This window comes from Tachypleus tridentatus, chromosome 9 (assembly GCF_004210375.1).
Source record: "Tachypleus tridentatus isolate NWPU-2018 chromosome 9, ASM421037v1, whole genome shotgun sequence".
Taxonomy (NCBI): Eukaryota; Metazoa; Arthropoda; class Merostomata; order Xiphosura; family Limulidae; genus Tachypleus; species Tachypleus tridentatus.
This window is the reverse complement of record NC_134833.1, coordinates 143602829-143619708: the sequence shown is the minus strand read 5'-3', so window position 1 is coordinate 143619708 and position 16880 is coordinate 143602829. Positions and strand designations below refer to the sequence as shown.

General features: G+C 31.3%; 1 protein-coding gene across 11 annotated transcripts in view; it reads right to left on the bottom strand.

Moving 5' to 3' along the window:
• The window catches only part of LOC143226567 (ryanodine receptor-like), a 250771-nt gene that overhangs the window by 82170 nt on the left and 151721 nt on the right, over positions 1–16880 (bottom strand). For 10 of the 11 annotated variants that reach the window (XM_076457710.1, XM_076457700.1, XM_076457702.1 and 7 more), the window contains 8 exons: positions 15986–16105; positions 14743–14817; positions 14342–14408; positions 13555–13678; positions 10896–11160; positions 8112–8230; positions 7390–7500; positions 6362–6600 (listed from right to left, as the gene is read on the bottom strand). In XM_076457710.1, the coding sequence (XP_076313825.1) occupies positions 6362–6600; positions 7390–7500; positions 8112–8230; positions 10896–11160; positions 13555–13678; positions 14342–14408; positions 14743–14817; positions 15986–16105 (1120 nt within the window). The remainder of the gene's footprint in view (positions 1–6361; positions 6601–7389; positions 7501–8111; positions 8231–10895; positions 11161–13554; positions 13679–14341; positions 14409–14742; positions 14818–15985; positions 16106–16880) is intronic. The other variant, XM_076457708.1, reaches the window with a different exon arrangement.

Below are 16880 nucleotides of genomic sequence, written 5' to 3'. Positions count from 1 at the left end.
ATTTTCATTCCAGGAAAATTACATTTTCTAATACTGTACATTACCTCCCCTCACATAAATAGTTAGAATTCCACATTGAACAGATGGAGGAATTGGTGTGAGGAAAAGCAAAGAAGCATTACTCAAAAGTATCCAAAGAACATCCTAAAAGAGTAAATCCTCACAGTAGAGGATCATACGTAAGAGATCACAACACGTCTGTACCAGGTATATTTTTTGTCCAGTGTGGGAAAAAGGGAAGAGAACAATGGTTGGACATGGATATGAACAAACCAAGTACTGGAATTTGGGTGAAAATAAAAGGATTTGCCCCTAGGCATAGAGTGACTAGGGTGGAATGAATACATGGCAAGTAAACTGAATCTAAAACCTAGCCATCTAGTGGTGATATGAAAGTGGATCACACTATCTTTATCTCAAGATAAGCAGAATGGAGGGAATCTCAAATCTACCTCTCCATGAGTGGGATGCATGATAGCAATGCGATAACATTGTTTGACCGATCTGGGAATCTGACATCCAGATAAATAGTATGAGAAGGATGCATCAGTAATGGAAACCAGCTCACTCAAAACCATTCAACAAGAATCGTCCCTGGTGTAATAACATCTTCTGTATAAGAAAACATTGAACGACAGTGTAAGAACCATACTAGAATACGTGTTCAACCACCAGGACTCTCAACACAAGTGGAGGGAACACAGGTATAATTGAGTGAGGCACAAAAACACCTATAAGATACATGTAAGGAATTCTGTTGATTAGTTCAACTCTGAATCAAAACCCATCCGATGGGAACCAATATCCATGTGGGAGTAGTTCAAAGAGGTGAACTGTATTTTGACAGCTCACTCCAAAGATATGATATCCCCTTGATAAACACATACAGAGATGAAGCATAAGAGTGGAGGCATTTCATCATCTGCACCAGCAGAACACACCACCCTACTCTGAACTGAATGTTTTCATCCTTATGTGTATACTTTATTATGTTCAGGAGGATGTCTCTATGATCCTTAGCAGCTTGGAACTGGACAGTGGTAAGGATTCTCTTACTCCACTGGAAGGAAAAAAAAAAGGAAGTGTTTGGGGGAAAGAAGATGCAGAGGAGAGACCTGAAGAATATAAATGCCAAAGACAATGCAATGGATAACCATAAAAATCCTAATCTGAATAGTAGACCATATGTGATTTATTCAATCAAAGGCATGGCAGACATGGGGAGCTATCCCCTTCTGCTTTACCCATGAAGTCCATGGGCAAGTGCAGTCCACAACTGACACATTAATAAAGCAAATATACCAGGAGGAAAAATCTAGAAACAATCTTGTGAAACATCCCCAAATCAATTGTGAGCATTTTATGAGCATGGAAGTTAAAACTGTAAAATAAGAATTTATTTCTCTTCTGTTTGTTGAGATATGACTTATGTACTGAATCAAACACAGTTGCCCCACTGATCTCTTTTCAATTTTGAAATGGTCCCTTATTAACATTTACTTTAAAACATGGCACGTGAATAGCCAATCAAAAGCTTAGAATTCTCCACAGCTGCTTTCTCAGCCGTTTTAAAGTGCTTAGAAGCCATTTCATTCTTTTGATTCTTTTGAATCAAGACTTCAAGCAGGTAGGTTACATCTATACTCAGCTTGAAATTACATATTTGTTTAGACAAAAAACCAACAAAAAAACGCTTAGTTAATATGCTTGATAAATTATAGTGGAATTCTAAGGTATCAACAGAGTGAATTATGTTTTTTTATTCAACTGAATACCTAAAAAAAAATTTCATTTCATATCCTCCACATGCAAAAGATTAAAAAGCTTAGCAGCTTATATCCAGTAGTAACTGAGTTTAATGATCACAGCTAGAAGAGATAATTGTTTGCTTTACTTCTTTATTTAATGATCTGTATTTTAAGAAAAATAAAATTACTATTTATTTCTAAAATAGCAATAATCCATATACATACATGATCTATAATAACTGAAATGTAAATGTATATTATGAAATACTACTAGTCCACTAAAACACAGCCAAGATAGGGTCACTTTGAAAACACTAAAAGTCAGTTTTATATTACTGAGTACAGTAATATAAGTGCACATGTGCTGTGTCAATGCAAGTTGTGTAATATTAATAAGCCAGACACGACTGGAAGGTCAATGTAATAAATATAATAAATATGTAATGTTATGAGACTTAGTTATTTAGACCAAACATTTGTATTTTCACATGATAATCTGCTGTAGTCATTCCAAAGCAAAAAAAGCATAATTAATATTTATTTCCTAATTTTGTACGGTGAGTACAAAGTTGGTCAAATTGATAGACCCCCTATAGTTAAGGTAGAGAAAATAACAGATAAAATACAAAGTATCATTGTAAACAAACGTTTGAAATGTAATTAGAAGGTTTTAGAGATTACATAAATAATATTTGAGATTTTTGGGACAAAGAGTAGTTTTTAATCATAATATGAAAATCACCTCACACTTGGACTAGTAAAGGAACAGAATCAATATTTTTATAAACAAATCATTATTAAAATACTTATAAAATCTGATTTTTGTGTGTGTAGAAAAGACTTGCATTACAGTATAAATAATCAACCCATGTATATTATACTGAGTCCATCATGAAAGGTTTAACATCCCAATCTGAAAGGCATGTACATCAAGGTGATAGACCAATCCAGAATGAATGCAACAATAGGAAAAATGGTAGTAGAGGTACAAACTTCATACTACCTAGAAAAACGAAAAGTGCAATAAACTAGTCCAACAGACCACAATTAAGAAGACAGTCAAGTAAGGAAATGCATAATATGAGAAACAGAAAACTAAGCAGGGGAAACTGGATCTCCTCACAAGAGACTAGATAAAAAGTAAGCATGAAGACAAAGAATACAAAGGATTGGATGAAGTACTGGTGACTGAGATTGACATAAAAGAGATGGAATAAGAGGAAAATGTAACAGAAAGTCAGACTGAAGATGGAGCAGCTGTAGAAACTATGGTTGTATTGGCTGGTATAGAGCAATCTAAAGGGCTTGACATGGAGTGGTGTGGATGATCAAAATCACCCTGTGAAAAAAATGGATGAAAAATAAACATGTATGTATTTGATGGTTGAGTCTTGACTGAATGCATCGAAACACAGGGCAAGAGAATGAGGAACCAAAGGCCAAAACAGAAGCAACTTAGTACTGAGGGATGTAGCAAATGCATCCAGGTGAGGAGTACCCCACTAAAGACATAGCCACAAGAAAACCAGTGAATTGAGAGACCACTTCATCAGATAAACTTTGTTACGATGGGGATGGCAAACCACAACAAGTTAGAATGCACCTAGAAAATGATATGAGAAGATATAAATTATAAGCATGTAGGCTCAAAGTAAGAGATCCAAGGTTCAACCACAAAGGGAACAAGAATGGGGGCCATATCTGGTGATTGGTATCAGCCACAACTGTAATATTGTTGGAATGGATCTTGACCAGATGATTGCTGACAAGATGTAGAAAATTATCCAAAGCATATGTACAGCCAGAAGCTCCAGGATGTTGATATGGTAAGATCTTTCAGCTGGAGGCCACCAACATGAAAATACCTGTTAATTGACTCATGCACCCCCAGCACTGAAGGGAAACTGCTATGAAAATATGCAAATACAGAGGAGGGGAAAGAAGTGGAACACCTAGTGACATGTGAGCTTGTCCAAAGACCAATGGAAGTTGCCTATAAGGAAAGGAAGAAGGGAAATATGAACTCTCATGGATCCTGTGCAAGATTCCATTGGTCATGCAGAGCCCACCGAAAAGAACTCGTATGTACTTGACCCAAGGAGATAAAGACTTCCATTGAAGACCATATCCTCAAAAGCAATAGAAACTTACAAACTGTAAAAGAAGGAGCAGTAAGGGCATGGTGAACTGAAATTTCCTTTGAACCAAATCAAAGAGGAGAATGTTGGGCCCAACTGAGATAAATGTTAAAAAATACATTCAAATGGACAAGATATTTGGTAAGTATAAGAAATGGTTTCTCCAATTTGATTAACCAATCCACATATGCTGCCTCTATGAGCATTAGATAAGTGTGATGAGTGGACTCCTATTCAGAATGATATAACAGAAGCCAGCAATCGATGTAATGATGTAAGTGCAACCCTCAAGCATGCAAGTGTCAAGCAAAAGCCTCTGCCACCCAACATAAGACACATGGGACTGAAATAAGCCTGAAGGACAGGGCATAACATTTGTAAAGTAACCTATGATGAACAAACCAAAGATGCTGCGACATGTAGGTAAGCATTCGTAATGCCTTCCTTGGTCATTCACAAACCCAGAGACAAAGCCTGATGATGAGAAGAAACTCAATGATAAATTAAGGTAGAACCAAAAATTGATTGAGTTGGGACAAAGCAATCACAGACTTTCAATCCCTTTTTTTTTATATCACAAACAGCCTGGAACAAAAACCTGGAGAAGTATGATTGACAGGTCTAATAGCCTACTGGGAGAGACCTTATACTGAATAGGACATACATTGATTGATGGAAGGATACCAAGGCAATGAAAAGGAAACAGGTACCTGAGACAAAGGAAAAATGGATGATGAGTCCATTAGATAGTACCCAAATAATCCACAGATCTGCGGTGGAAAGTTGCCAAAAGGGAACAAAATAGGTGAAGTGAGACTACACTGGCACTGCTGGCAATGTGTCCAACTACACTGAATAAAATGACAAGATGAGGAATTCCTGGAGGAAGGAATAGATAAGGGCTGTGAAGGAGCTTGGCAAGAAACAGTAATATGGGCATGTCTAGACCCTGAATGAGACAAATGATCCATAACAAAGAAAGGGTAATTTGTTGTGGCACCAACTCCATATGGGATTCCAAAGTCTCAGGAATAATACCATAAACATACCATTGTAGAAAAGGGGTCATACTTAAATCCTGAAGATAAGTAGCCAGTAAAAGAACAACAGAGAAACTTCATGGATGAGAAGAGAACCAAAGAAGAAAAAATTGCCAACATAGAGATTATCAGGGAAAAGCAATCCCTTGAAAAACCCTCAATCTCTGTGGATTGCCTCAAAAAGAAGGTTAATGACAGACAAGTACCATAAAAAAGTTAATAGGGTATGACAAAGGCAGGAAAACTGGATGTAGGATAAATGAGCGAGATGATCATGGTCCACCCCCACTTGGGAAAAACAAGTTCAACTGTTGAGTATCAAGAAATGAATATTCGGTCTGATGGTAGGCCAAGGGCAATTGATTTGAAGCCCTGAGAAGGTGAGGCATGCTGGTACCATCAACCATCTGAGAAATAAAACACTTAGCATAAATCCTATTATCCTATTATTATTATTAAAAAATCACTAAGCTGAACAAAAAACGTAACTCAAAAGTGTTACAAGAAAACGTCTTAGCATAACTACTGCCAAACAAGAATTAACAGCTTAGTAGAATCGAACAGGGGAATTCAGAGACATAAAGAATGTGCCACACTCTTATTGATGGAGGGTTGTCACACGATTTACCTACAAGATGCAGTTAAACGAGTAGATTGTAAAGTACATGGGAGTCAAGGCTTGTGGCATGCAAAAAAAAGTGTTTGCAAATAGAGGATACCACTGAAGAGTGTCAGTGGGGTTACTGTACTGTAAAACACTGATATATGTGCTACAGTTATCAACAGTCCCTAGTTCAGCAAAATTCTGTTTTATGTTAGTTTTTTCATTATTTACAATATGCTGTCACCCTTGAAATTTTTTACTGTTTATTTCTCTTAATATAAAATAGATATGAAACTCCTCTTCTTTTTCTTTTAATGTAATGTAAAAGTCTTTAGAGCTGTTCAGAAACATAAGAAAAGCGTCATTTTAGCATTTGGAACAGCTGTGGCAACCTCAGGTTAAATAAAAGCTCAGTGTTGTATATAAAATCATGTCAATACCATGCTTATAGATGTAACAAAGGTTCAAGATATCCATTTTCTTTTTCTTCATACAAAATTTCTGTTTTTTTCAAATATTAATGTTTTGTTTTTTATATGGTGTGTATCTTAAGATACTTGTTTTTTTAAGTACTTAAATAATAAATTTATTAATTAGTTTCTTATTCAGTCATTCATCTTCTCCATTTTTAAGTGAATGAATAACAACTGTATTTATGTTTTTCAATTTTACTGTAGAATTAGATTATTGAAAAAGTCTGATGACTGTAACAACTATGGCAGACTAACTTATGTATTATATTACTCTTTTCTTCTTTTTTTCAAAGAATCTAAAGCACCAATGACTAAGAGTTATTTAACCATTGCAGACATTCTTAGAAAGAACACTTACATAGTAAATCACTTCCAAATTCACAAGCTGCCAAGTGATCAAACATAGACGTTAGGACAGGCAGGAGAACAAGCTGGACATAGTTTAAGGACGATGAAGTTTTCAATGTAGTTCCACGTAAGTGGTTATATTTTCCCTGCCCTAGATTGGCCACAGTTTGAGCAAGATCTTCAGCTGAATTGTTAAAGAATGTCAGCATGGATGTTTTTACAAAGTCTGGACAATTCTTGGTGATGGTTCTAAAGAGCAAATATTGTATAAATAAAAGAACATCTTTACATCTTTCTTCCTAGTTTTGTTTAAGACTAGTGTTCAAAACTCTTCCTTATTAACTAACAAAAGCTTTTAGCACTTTAATAAGATAGATGCATGGTCAAGGAATATTTTACTCATTTGGAAATATCTTCAAGTGTTTCCTTTAAGACCACTAGACTGACAATTATGCATGTAGATATGAAACTCATAGAGAACAGAACCATTGAAAGAATTGCAAGTTGTTCACTCACTTCAATAGGCTAAAAATAATGAGGTTAAATTAACAGTTAGTTTAACTGTTAAAGTTAGTCCAAACTTTAAAGTATAGAGTATTCTAAAGAGTTACAAATAACATACACAACAATTACAAGTATTAGTTAATTGGAAAGAAACTTTGTAAACTATAGGAAAGATATTTAAATAGTTTCATAATTTGTTGTCTTTTACAAACATTATATTAACTTATATTAATAAAATGCTTTGGATTTTCACATACACATATTTCTTCATAAAGTGACATGAATTGAATTCTTATTCTACACTTTAACACATTTCATGTAATCAATCTGCTTCTGCAAGTTGAACTTTTTTGTTAAACTTTTTTCATGTAATCATAAAATATTTTGACTGTTATGATTTTGTTTTATAAAATTAAATGTCCTAAATACCAAATGTGCCTCTCAATTTGAAGCAAAAAGAGTCCATGTGCATCTTTAAGCATATTAAACATCCTAGATTATTTTTTCTAGTTATCCTTTCACAACAAAACAAACCTTGCATCAGTTGCTCGTATCAGGACTTGCAGACAACGAACAGAAATACGTGCATCACTTCCAAAAACACTAAGTTTTGCTCGTAACAATGAACCCAGCTTGCAGAATAAACTGTAAGAAATACACTAATGATTATAATTTATTAAATAAGTGATCTCACAAATGCTTAGTTTAGTAAACAAGAGGTACAACTATATTTTGTACAAAATTTAAACTAATATTTCACCTTCATTACAGATAACAAAGTATATCAACAAATTAATTTAAAGTAGAAAAGTTAATAATTTAAATATTACATTATACAGATAATTAATATGTGTAAAGGTACAGAAAACAACAATGAAGTGTAACACTGAAAAGTGTTAATTTTGAACTATTAGGCTATCTTAATCACACATTATACATTTAGAACTTTTGCTGTTTTCAAAATAAAAATTAAAGAAAGGATAATACATCATCATTGTCAAATATGCAATCAAACATTAAGACAAATTCAACAACCAGAGGTTCTGTGCACATAACATAGATAAAGTAAAGCAAAATACAAGCTATGTAGCAGGAAATGTAAAATTTGTTTTGGCACCAAACAAATATTTCAATTCTAGAAATAAAAATAAACTTTCAGGCTTGAACTGCATGATAACATCAAGTACCCATTAAGATATAAGATAATAAGATTTTGGAGCTAAATCTAGTTTAATATTGAAAGTCTTCTACTATACCTTGCAACCATTTCTTTCTCTCTAATTGTTGCTGTTCCAACCAAGGTTGTAGGTGAAGAACAAGTTATAAAGAAAGTGCGGTGAGCAGAGAAATATTTTTCCATGAGTGGCAATACAACCTAAAGATGTGTAAACGATTGATAAATGAACAAAATACCAAATAGAGAAGAACAATTTATAAAATTGCACATAAAGAAAATAAAGCTATTTAGAATGAAAAGCTGAAACAAAATGGAAAGAAAGTTTATTTATATTTTACCAAATAAAAATATTTTATGTATCTATATATATGTAAAGATGAAATGTTTGTTTTTCTAACTTCTCTGAAATTATTGAGCCAATCTCAGTCAAAATTTGTATGTAAACACTATGGACTATGGGGGAATGTCCTAAGGGGATTAAAATTGAACTTAACCCTATTTCTAATTTGTAAATCCTGTTGATTAATTACACCCACCTTATTGAGTCAATCTCAAACACTCTAAGCAGGTTGACACTAAACAATGGCACAGGTAGCCCTCATGTAGCTTTGCATGAAATTCAAAACAAAGCAAACTAATCAATGTTGAATGCTTCAAATGGATTCAAGGTCACAGACTGAACGATACTAGACTGTTTCTTAAATGACCATGTTTTTCTCATGGTTAATGAGATATATGGTGTTATAGGATGAGATCATCTCGACATCTTTATTTGTTGGTAGAAAAAAAGCAAACTGCAAATGTTTGTGAAGAAGCTTTGATGTCATTTTAAATTTTTGAGATAAAGTTTATTTTCAAGTTATTACTTTGAAAGATGTGATTGATGTTAATCTTACATTGTTTTAGCTAAGTTTAAACATTCCCTATCACTTGACAGGTATTTTAGTTTGTACTCTCTATGAGTGGAAAATACATTCCAGTTATATAGTGATCTTGGTTCATAAAACTATATTTCAGTTGTAAACTCATAAAATATAAAAAATAATGAGATTTGCCAACTAGGAAATAAAAGTTGGTCTAAAAATCTAACTAATAAAAGACTTCAAAATCATCACAAGAAATACTTATATGGAACACAAGTGTGGTAGCCAGTGCTTGATTAGTTTAACCCTTTCATGATGGGTCATGGGTCAAAGATCATTCAAAATTTTATTGAACTACTATTTTAAGAATTTATGTCAATAAGTTTGGAACCAAATTGTAGATCATAATTCACATTTTAACACTGTGTATCAGTTAATTTAAAATATTAAAAGAACACATCTAAATATAGATTTTAGTATGTCATGTGGTATGTTGAATGCAGTACTGTTTAAAATTAGATGTTTGTGATGTAAAATAAGGAGTCTATACTTTTGTACAAACTAGCAACTTATATTACTAATATTATCAAGCTAGAATATAAAATAAGAAACTCATATCTTTTTATTTTGCCAAGATATGAGTTACATACGTTGGTCCAATTAACCTCTTTCCATTAATGGAAATGGTTCCTTATATATGCTTACTTCAATATATTATATGTGAATAATTAATCAGCAGCTTATAATGTCCCAAAAGTGGTTTTTCCCACCATTTTAATCTACATAAAGGATACCATGTTCTTTCGATCCAAGATTTCAAGGAGGTAAGCTGTGTCTTTAGTCTGCTCAAAGTTCTATATTTTTAAAATCTAAATACATTTTAGTTATTAAGCTTAATCAATTATTGTGGAATTTTATTGTATCACTATAGTTATTTATAATTTTTTGGTTATTCAACTGTACATATATATAAAACCTTAAACAAATTTTGTTTGATATCCTCCACATACAAAATTGTAAAAGGTTTAGCAACCAAGTACAAAAGTCGTAGTAAGAAGAGACAACTGTTTGCTTTATTTCTTGATTTATTGTTCTATATTTTAAGAATAATAATTTTAATAATTTATTTCTAAATAGTAGTAATTTATAATGTATATGTATATATATAATGCATAATAATTAAAATGTGACTGTATATTATAAAATACTAGTCCACTAAAACACAGCCAAGACAAGGAAGACTAAAGGTCAGTTTTATATAACTGGTTACAACATGAGTGAATGAGCATCACATCAATGCAAGCTATGTAATGTTATACAGGCGTGACTAGATACTCAGTATAATAAAAAATTATATAGCATTATTAGATTTAAGCTACTCAGAATAAACATTTGTATTTTCATGTTATTGTATGTAGTCACTCTAGCACAAAAAAAACATAATTTATATTTATTTCCTAATTTTTTTAACGATGTTTACAAGGTTGGTCAAGTGACAGACCCACACAGTTGGAGTATATAAAATAACATAAAATATAAATTTAAATGTATTTTGGAGGTTTTAGAGATTACATAAATAATATTTGAGATTTATGGAATGAAGAATAGTTTTTTAATCATAACATAAAATCACTTTGCACTCAGACTAGCAACGAAACAGACTCTACTTTCACAAAAAAATCTTTAGTGAAAACATTCCATTAAAACATCTGATTTTTTGCAAACAAAATACTTGTAATCTTTACTAAATGACTACCAAATTTTGTGAAGATACAGATGCTGTATCTAACGTTACAGTGCAAATACTTAACATGTGCAAATTTGTAGACGAACTTGTGTATATTATACTGAACCCACAGCAAAAGGATAAAAAAAAGAATATCTAGTACTAGCTAAAATGTTTACCCTTTAGACCAAAGTTACTTATCCAAAAGCTGATGCTAGACTCCATGAAGGCTAAAAGATGATTGTGTTCTCAAAATAAACAGTAGAAAGCTTACCTTACTGAAAAACTTGACATCCCTTGTGGACGTTTTGAAGCTGCTACGTCGGCTGTAGTTAGCACTGGGTTTTAGCACCTTCATGTTAATAGCTGCTACATCAAGGTACTGCAAAAGCTTCTCAAGTAACGAAGATGCAAATCTTCTCTCTCCAACTGTTGATGATGCTGCTGTTTGTTCAGACTCTGTTCCATGTCTTTTCCTTGCACTATAATCATGGGATTTATTTTGAACATCTTGAGCATCTTCAGATTTCTGATGCAGCCTGACATTGGTTGATTCATGTGCAGTACAGCCAATCAAGCCATGTCATGCCATCAGGAGTATTTCCACAAGTTCATGGCAGTCAGTAAAACATGCAGGAGATTTTAGCAGAAAACAGAACAATACCAAACAACATGGAAAAGCAATAACAGAAGCAAAAATGGATGAACAACATTTCTACATGCAAGAATCTAAAGCCATAATGTGCAAAAAGTTCCAAACAGAATTAATATATATATATATACTATATAATTCAAAATCACCACACAACATAAAAACAGATTTCAAAGTAAAGTTAAAAAACCTTCTATGTGGCTAAAAAATAATAACTGATATTCATATGAAAAAGAAACAAGTACAATATCACGTAAAGAAACAATGAATATTTTAAATATTAAAACAATAAAAGAAATAATAATTTCTAACACAATTTTGTTTGATTCCCATAGTGGACATATAAATTTATTCATGTATTAAACTGAGTTATTATTGTTGAGTAAGATGGAGGTCTTGTCTGTAGTTGAGTCTATATAATCACTAATGACCCCACAGTACCAAGAAACATTTACTCGTATATTAAACTGAGAAACTGCTTTCATTAAGATGTGACACTGGAACAGGTAGATACAGACTGTATATAAAAAAGATCCATAAAAATATTCTACTTTTAGCCAATGATTCTATTTGGTATAACTGGTTTGAAACTAAGTTTATTAGAAATACTTTGGTGTCTTCATGCCCATTATCAATTGTGTAACTTAAAAACTGAAGGAAACTTTAATTAACTGTAGGGATCTGTGGAAAAACAAGGAAATTATTAACTAATGATGGAAATGTTGAGAAGATGAATAACCTTCCATAGGAAAAAAAACGTAACTGTAAGTGAAGCAAAATAAAATCTGAATAAAGCATAAAAAAACAAAAGATGTAATATTTGATGTTGATGGCAACACTGTACAAATAAATGATTCCTGAGATACAAAACTAACAACAGAAAAATTCCCAATGAATTCTAAATACATTTTATTTAAAAAATAATAATAATAAACAGGCATACAAAATAGCATCTGTTATTACAAAGCCTATGCAAGTATTTCAGAAACATGACTATACCATCATGTAACTTTAAATGTTAAAAAACTTCCTAATAAGCATACCATGCAATCAACTGGGAATAAAACTGGTTTAATGTCATCAAAGGAAAAGTCATGATAAATATTTTAGGTGTTTTAATACTTATATAATCATCATGCTGCCATTTCAGGTATTATCATATGTATTTTTAAAAAAGTACGGCAATTCTACTGAAGTGTCATGGTAAATATCCTAGATCTTTTAACCCAGACATAACTATGATATTGAAATGTTGGGAAATTGTACCATGCGTCTTAATAAGAATATGATCATCATACCAAAATGTCAAATAACTTTCTTATGTGTTTTAATAAAAATATGATCATCATATTGATATATCAGGTAACTGTCTAATGTGTTTCAATAAAAATATGATCATAATACTGACATGTCAATTAACTGTTTTGTGTTTTAATAAAAATATGATCATAATACTGATATGTCAAGTAACTGTTTTGTGTTTTAATAAAAATATGATCATAATACTGACATGTCAAGTAACTGTTTTGTGTTTTAATAAAAATATGATCATAATACTGATATGTCAAGTAACTGTTTTGTGTTTTAATAAAAATATGATCATAATACTGACATGTCAAGTAACTGTTTTGTGTTTTAATAAAAATATGATCATAATACTGACATGTCAAGTAACTGTTTTGTGTTTTAATAAAAATATGATCATAATACTGATATGTCAAGTAACTGTTTTGTGTTTTAATAAAAATATGATCATTATACTGATATGTCAAGTAACTGTTTTGTTTTAATAAAAATATGATCATAATACTGATATGTCAAGTAACTGTTTTGTGTTTTAATAAAATATGATACAGATACTGAAATGTTAGGTAACTATCCTGTGTTTTAAAAGAAATATGAGCACCTTTATGAAATATTCTGGTAGATAGAGGCATTTCAATGCAAATACATTAATCTCACTAAATTACAGAACTATACAGACTCTTGTAGAAATCACAGCTTTAATTCCTTTATACAGAACAAATAATTTAAAATGCCATTTGTGTTTATCATTTTAATTATTATATATATGTTTTAATCTTTGTGCATAAACTTTACTTTCTAAGGAAATAAATAAATGATTTCATCATTGAAGACATAATGTAACAGAAAAGTATGAAACTTTTGGTTGTATTACTTATAAGTTACCCAATTCCTTATTTCACGTTTGTAGGATAAATAGTTCAGTTTATGTATTAAGGGAGGGTCAAAGAAGTTCAAGGTAAGAATAGCTACATACCCATAAACCTGAAATCCCTCATACTGCAGATATTTCAGAAGCTCTTGAGAACGTTCTCTGTTCTTCCTTTTTTCTCTATCTGTCAGTAAGTCGTAAGGAACCATTTGAGGATGAAGACCTTCACCTAAAAGTTCAAAATTTCTTTAAGAAAAATACAATTACTAAGTAAACTTAAACACATCTTGGTACCTTAAAACACACACAAACACACACATATATATAATAACTGAATATCATATCAAACTGTACTGAAACTGATTTGAATACAGATATGTTCTCAGTTTCATCAAAACACTGACATTTTAGGAGAACTATCAAGTCAAGATATATCTTCATGGTGAAATAGTGAAACATATTTAAAATACACTTGTATCTCCAGTTAAAATAGAGCATGAGGCTTTATAATATCAACGTGTGAAAAATGTAGGATCTATTAATAGTGAGGATGTTATTCAGATTACAAGAAAACCAAAATTAAAAGGCGTAAACATGGTGTTCATAATGTACTGTATATCTCTTTGTACTCTCAACAGCCATTACTTAACAAGGAAACAACTGTAAAACAAGTACACAGTACAAATAAAAGGCATAAGTAAAATCTACCTCTTAACTCTCCTTCCCATTCATCTAGCCATAAGTATTATAAAATATATTATGACACCAAGGAACAAACATATATGTTGACAAATGAACAAGTATATAAAATCATACAAGGAAATTTACAGACTATAAAACTAAAAGTAATGATAACCAGTTCTACAGTTAATATTTAAAGACAGTTGCTTACCAAGTTCTTCTTTCATTTTCTTGGCCCACAGATCATGAGCATTTTCTGCTAGTCTTTCAGACATGTTCTATTGAAAACAATAACAAAAGAAACAACTCTTGTCTAGAGATTTCTACTTTAACAGAAACAAGTTTTTACAGTTCTGAATATGGAAAAAAGGGTTGTTTCAAACAGAATACAAAATATGTTTTTTTTTTATGTTTTGAAAACACTACCTAACCTTAGCAAATTTTGTTTTTGGAAATTATGAAGAACAATTCTTGACCTCAAATAGGAATGTTTTATTTTGAATTTTTAAAATGCAATTTTATAAAAATTCTATACAATGCAACCATTTTTTGTAAATACAACTACAATATATAAAAAGTATACATGGCAACTATGAAAATCTAAGCACTCACTTGCATATCCCTGCTTAGCGTTAGATTAGACATGTCTACTGGCTGAGGATTGTAGTTATGTGGAGAATCACCAGACTGCAAAAAAAAAAAAAAAGTGATTGAATAGCATAATAAGATTATGCTTACCTATAAGAAAGGTGAATATTGAAATGAGAAATCTCAGAATATTTTAAATAATTTCTCTTTGTTTATATTACCAAACAACCACAGAATTGGAGTCAAAGATGAACAATCAATTACAGCTCTTGAAACTGGAACAAGACAAACAATCACAACCTACAACCACCACAGAAAAAAATATTAAAATGTCACATACTCATACACTAAAACATTTTTTATTTTTTACCTTATAATAAAATACCATCCTCTTCAGGTTGCAATGAAAATAAACATACATTTTAGAACCTGCAATCAATTTGGAAATACCTTTTTTATAGTTTAAATACATAAAAGAATTAACTTTCTATCCAGCTGTTTTAAAAGAAGACAGTTTACTTAGGAAGCAGAAAAACTGAAAAAAGAAAGTTGTGTATGTACTGGGTTAAATGTTATTTTATAAAATATTTAGTAAAATATATAAATAACATAATTTAACATTATTAACTAAAGTTCTGTATTTCATGTTAACAATGTCATTATTTTAACAGTCAAATTTTGTGCAGATAAAATCTAATTGAATTGTGGTCTCCACGTTTTGGGGAAACTTTTTCATATATGCCCAGACAAGCAGCCGTATACTCAATGAATACTTTAACAGTTGGAGGGCTATCTCAGAGTCTGATGCCCACTCTGCATCCAGCTGCTTGTTCCAGTGACTAATTATTGTTAGAGTAACACAACACTGATCATGTAACAAGACTACTAATAATTTCATATTTACTTTAATTCCAGTTTTTAACTCTTTAACTTATAATAAGAGTAGAAAAAATAAATTAAAAATTACAATCCACATTGGACCTTTTTAATATTGAAATATCTTTACTTTGACAAAAAGACTGACTATAATTTAAAAAGATATAGTGAATATAATATGAACTTATTTGTAGGTTGGCACCATAATCAGGATACATTATAACAGAGCAACTGTACTTTGTATGAGAAGATGCTACCAGAGGCAGTGTTAAACAACTTAATGAAAGACTAATGAAGGCAAAAATAATAGTTATTTCTGTTACAACAATATCTACCTTACACTGGATACTTAAAATAACTAAAAGATTTGTATGAACCATCCTGTACTTACCACATGAGAAGAAGTATGGGACATGGTACCTTTTCCTCTGTCTCCCAGCTCCAGCTTCCAACCAATTGCAATTAAAGCTTTCAAGGACTCTCTTATTGGTTCTTTATAACGTTCTTTTTCCTTAATAATAAAAGACAAAGAAAAAAAATAGTGTGTGTGTGTTTTCATATAGCAAAGCCACATTAGGCTATCTGCTGAGTTCACCGAGGGGAATCAAACCCCTCATTTAAGTGTTGTAAATCATAGACTTACCATTGTATCAGCAGGAAATGAGAAATAGTATAAAACATCTTTATATAATTTTATATTTATAAATTATACGAGCATAACAGAAATGATTTTAATAGTCTCTTCTCATAGTTCATAAAATTCTAAAACTTTTTCCAAAAACTTTCAAACGAATTTCAATAAAATCATTCAACTGAGTAAATAACATCATTTAATTGAGTCTTGTTATAATGTATATCAAGAAAACCATTTTAAAACAAAAACTATTTAAAAAACAGACAAACGTTTGTTTCACATATCAAGTATAATAACTAATAGACATTTTGGCTCCATTACCAGCTTGTCTAATAATCTTTACTATCCAAAGGTTATAGATATGGGTGATAAGTATTCTATGAGCTATCTCTGATTTTGACTCAGCAAGTTTCTAAAATAAAATAAAGTATACTATTCATATTGGAATCTGAAATAAACTGTAAGACACAAGTACAATGGCATAAAAATTGTTACTGGCCATAATTAAGTTGGATTTCATCTTATTAAATAAGTTTTCACATTTGTTCTAATTTTTGTTTCTTACTCGATTCTACTATAAACTCATATTTGAGTGCATCAGGTACTAAAAAACAAAAAACAAATAGAACAAATATTGAGAAAATCATAAAAA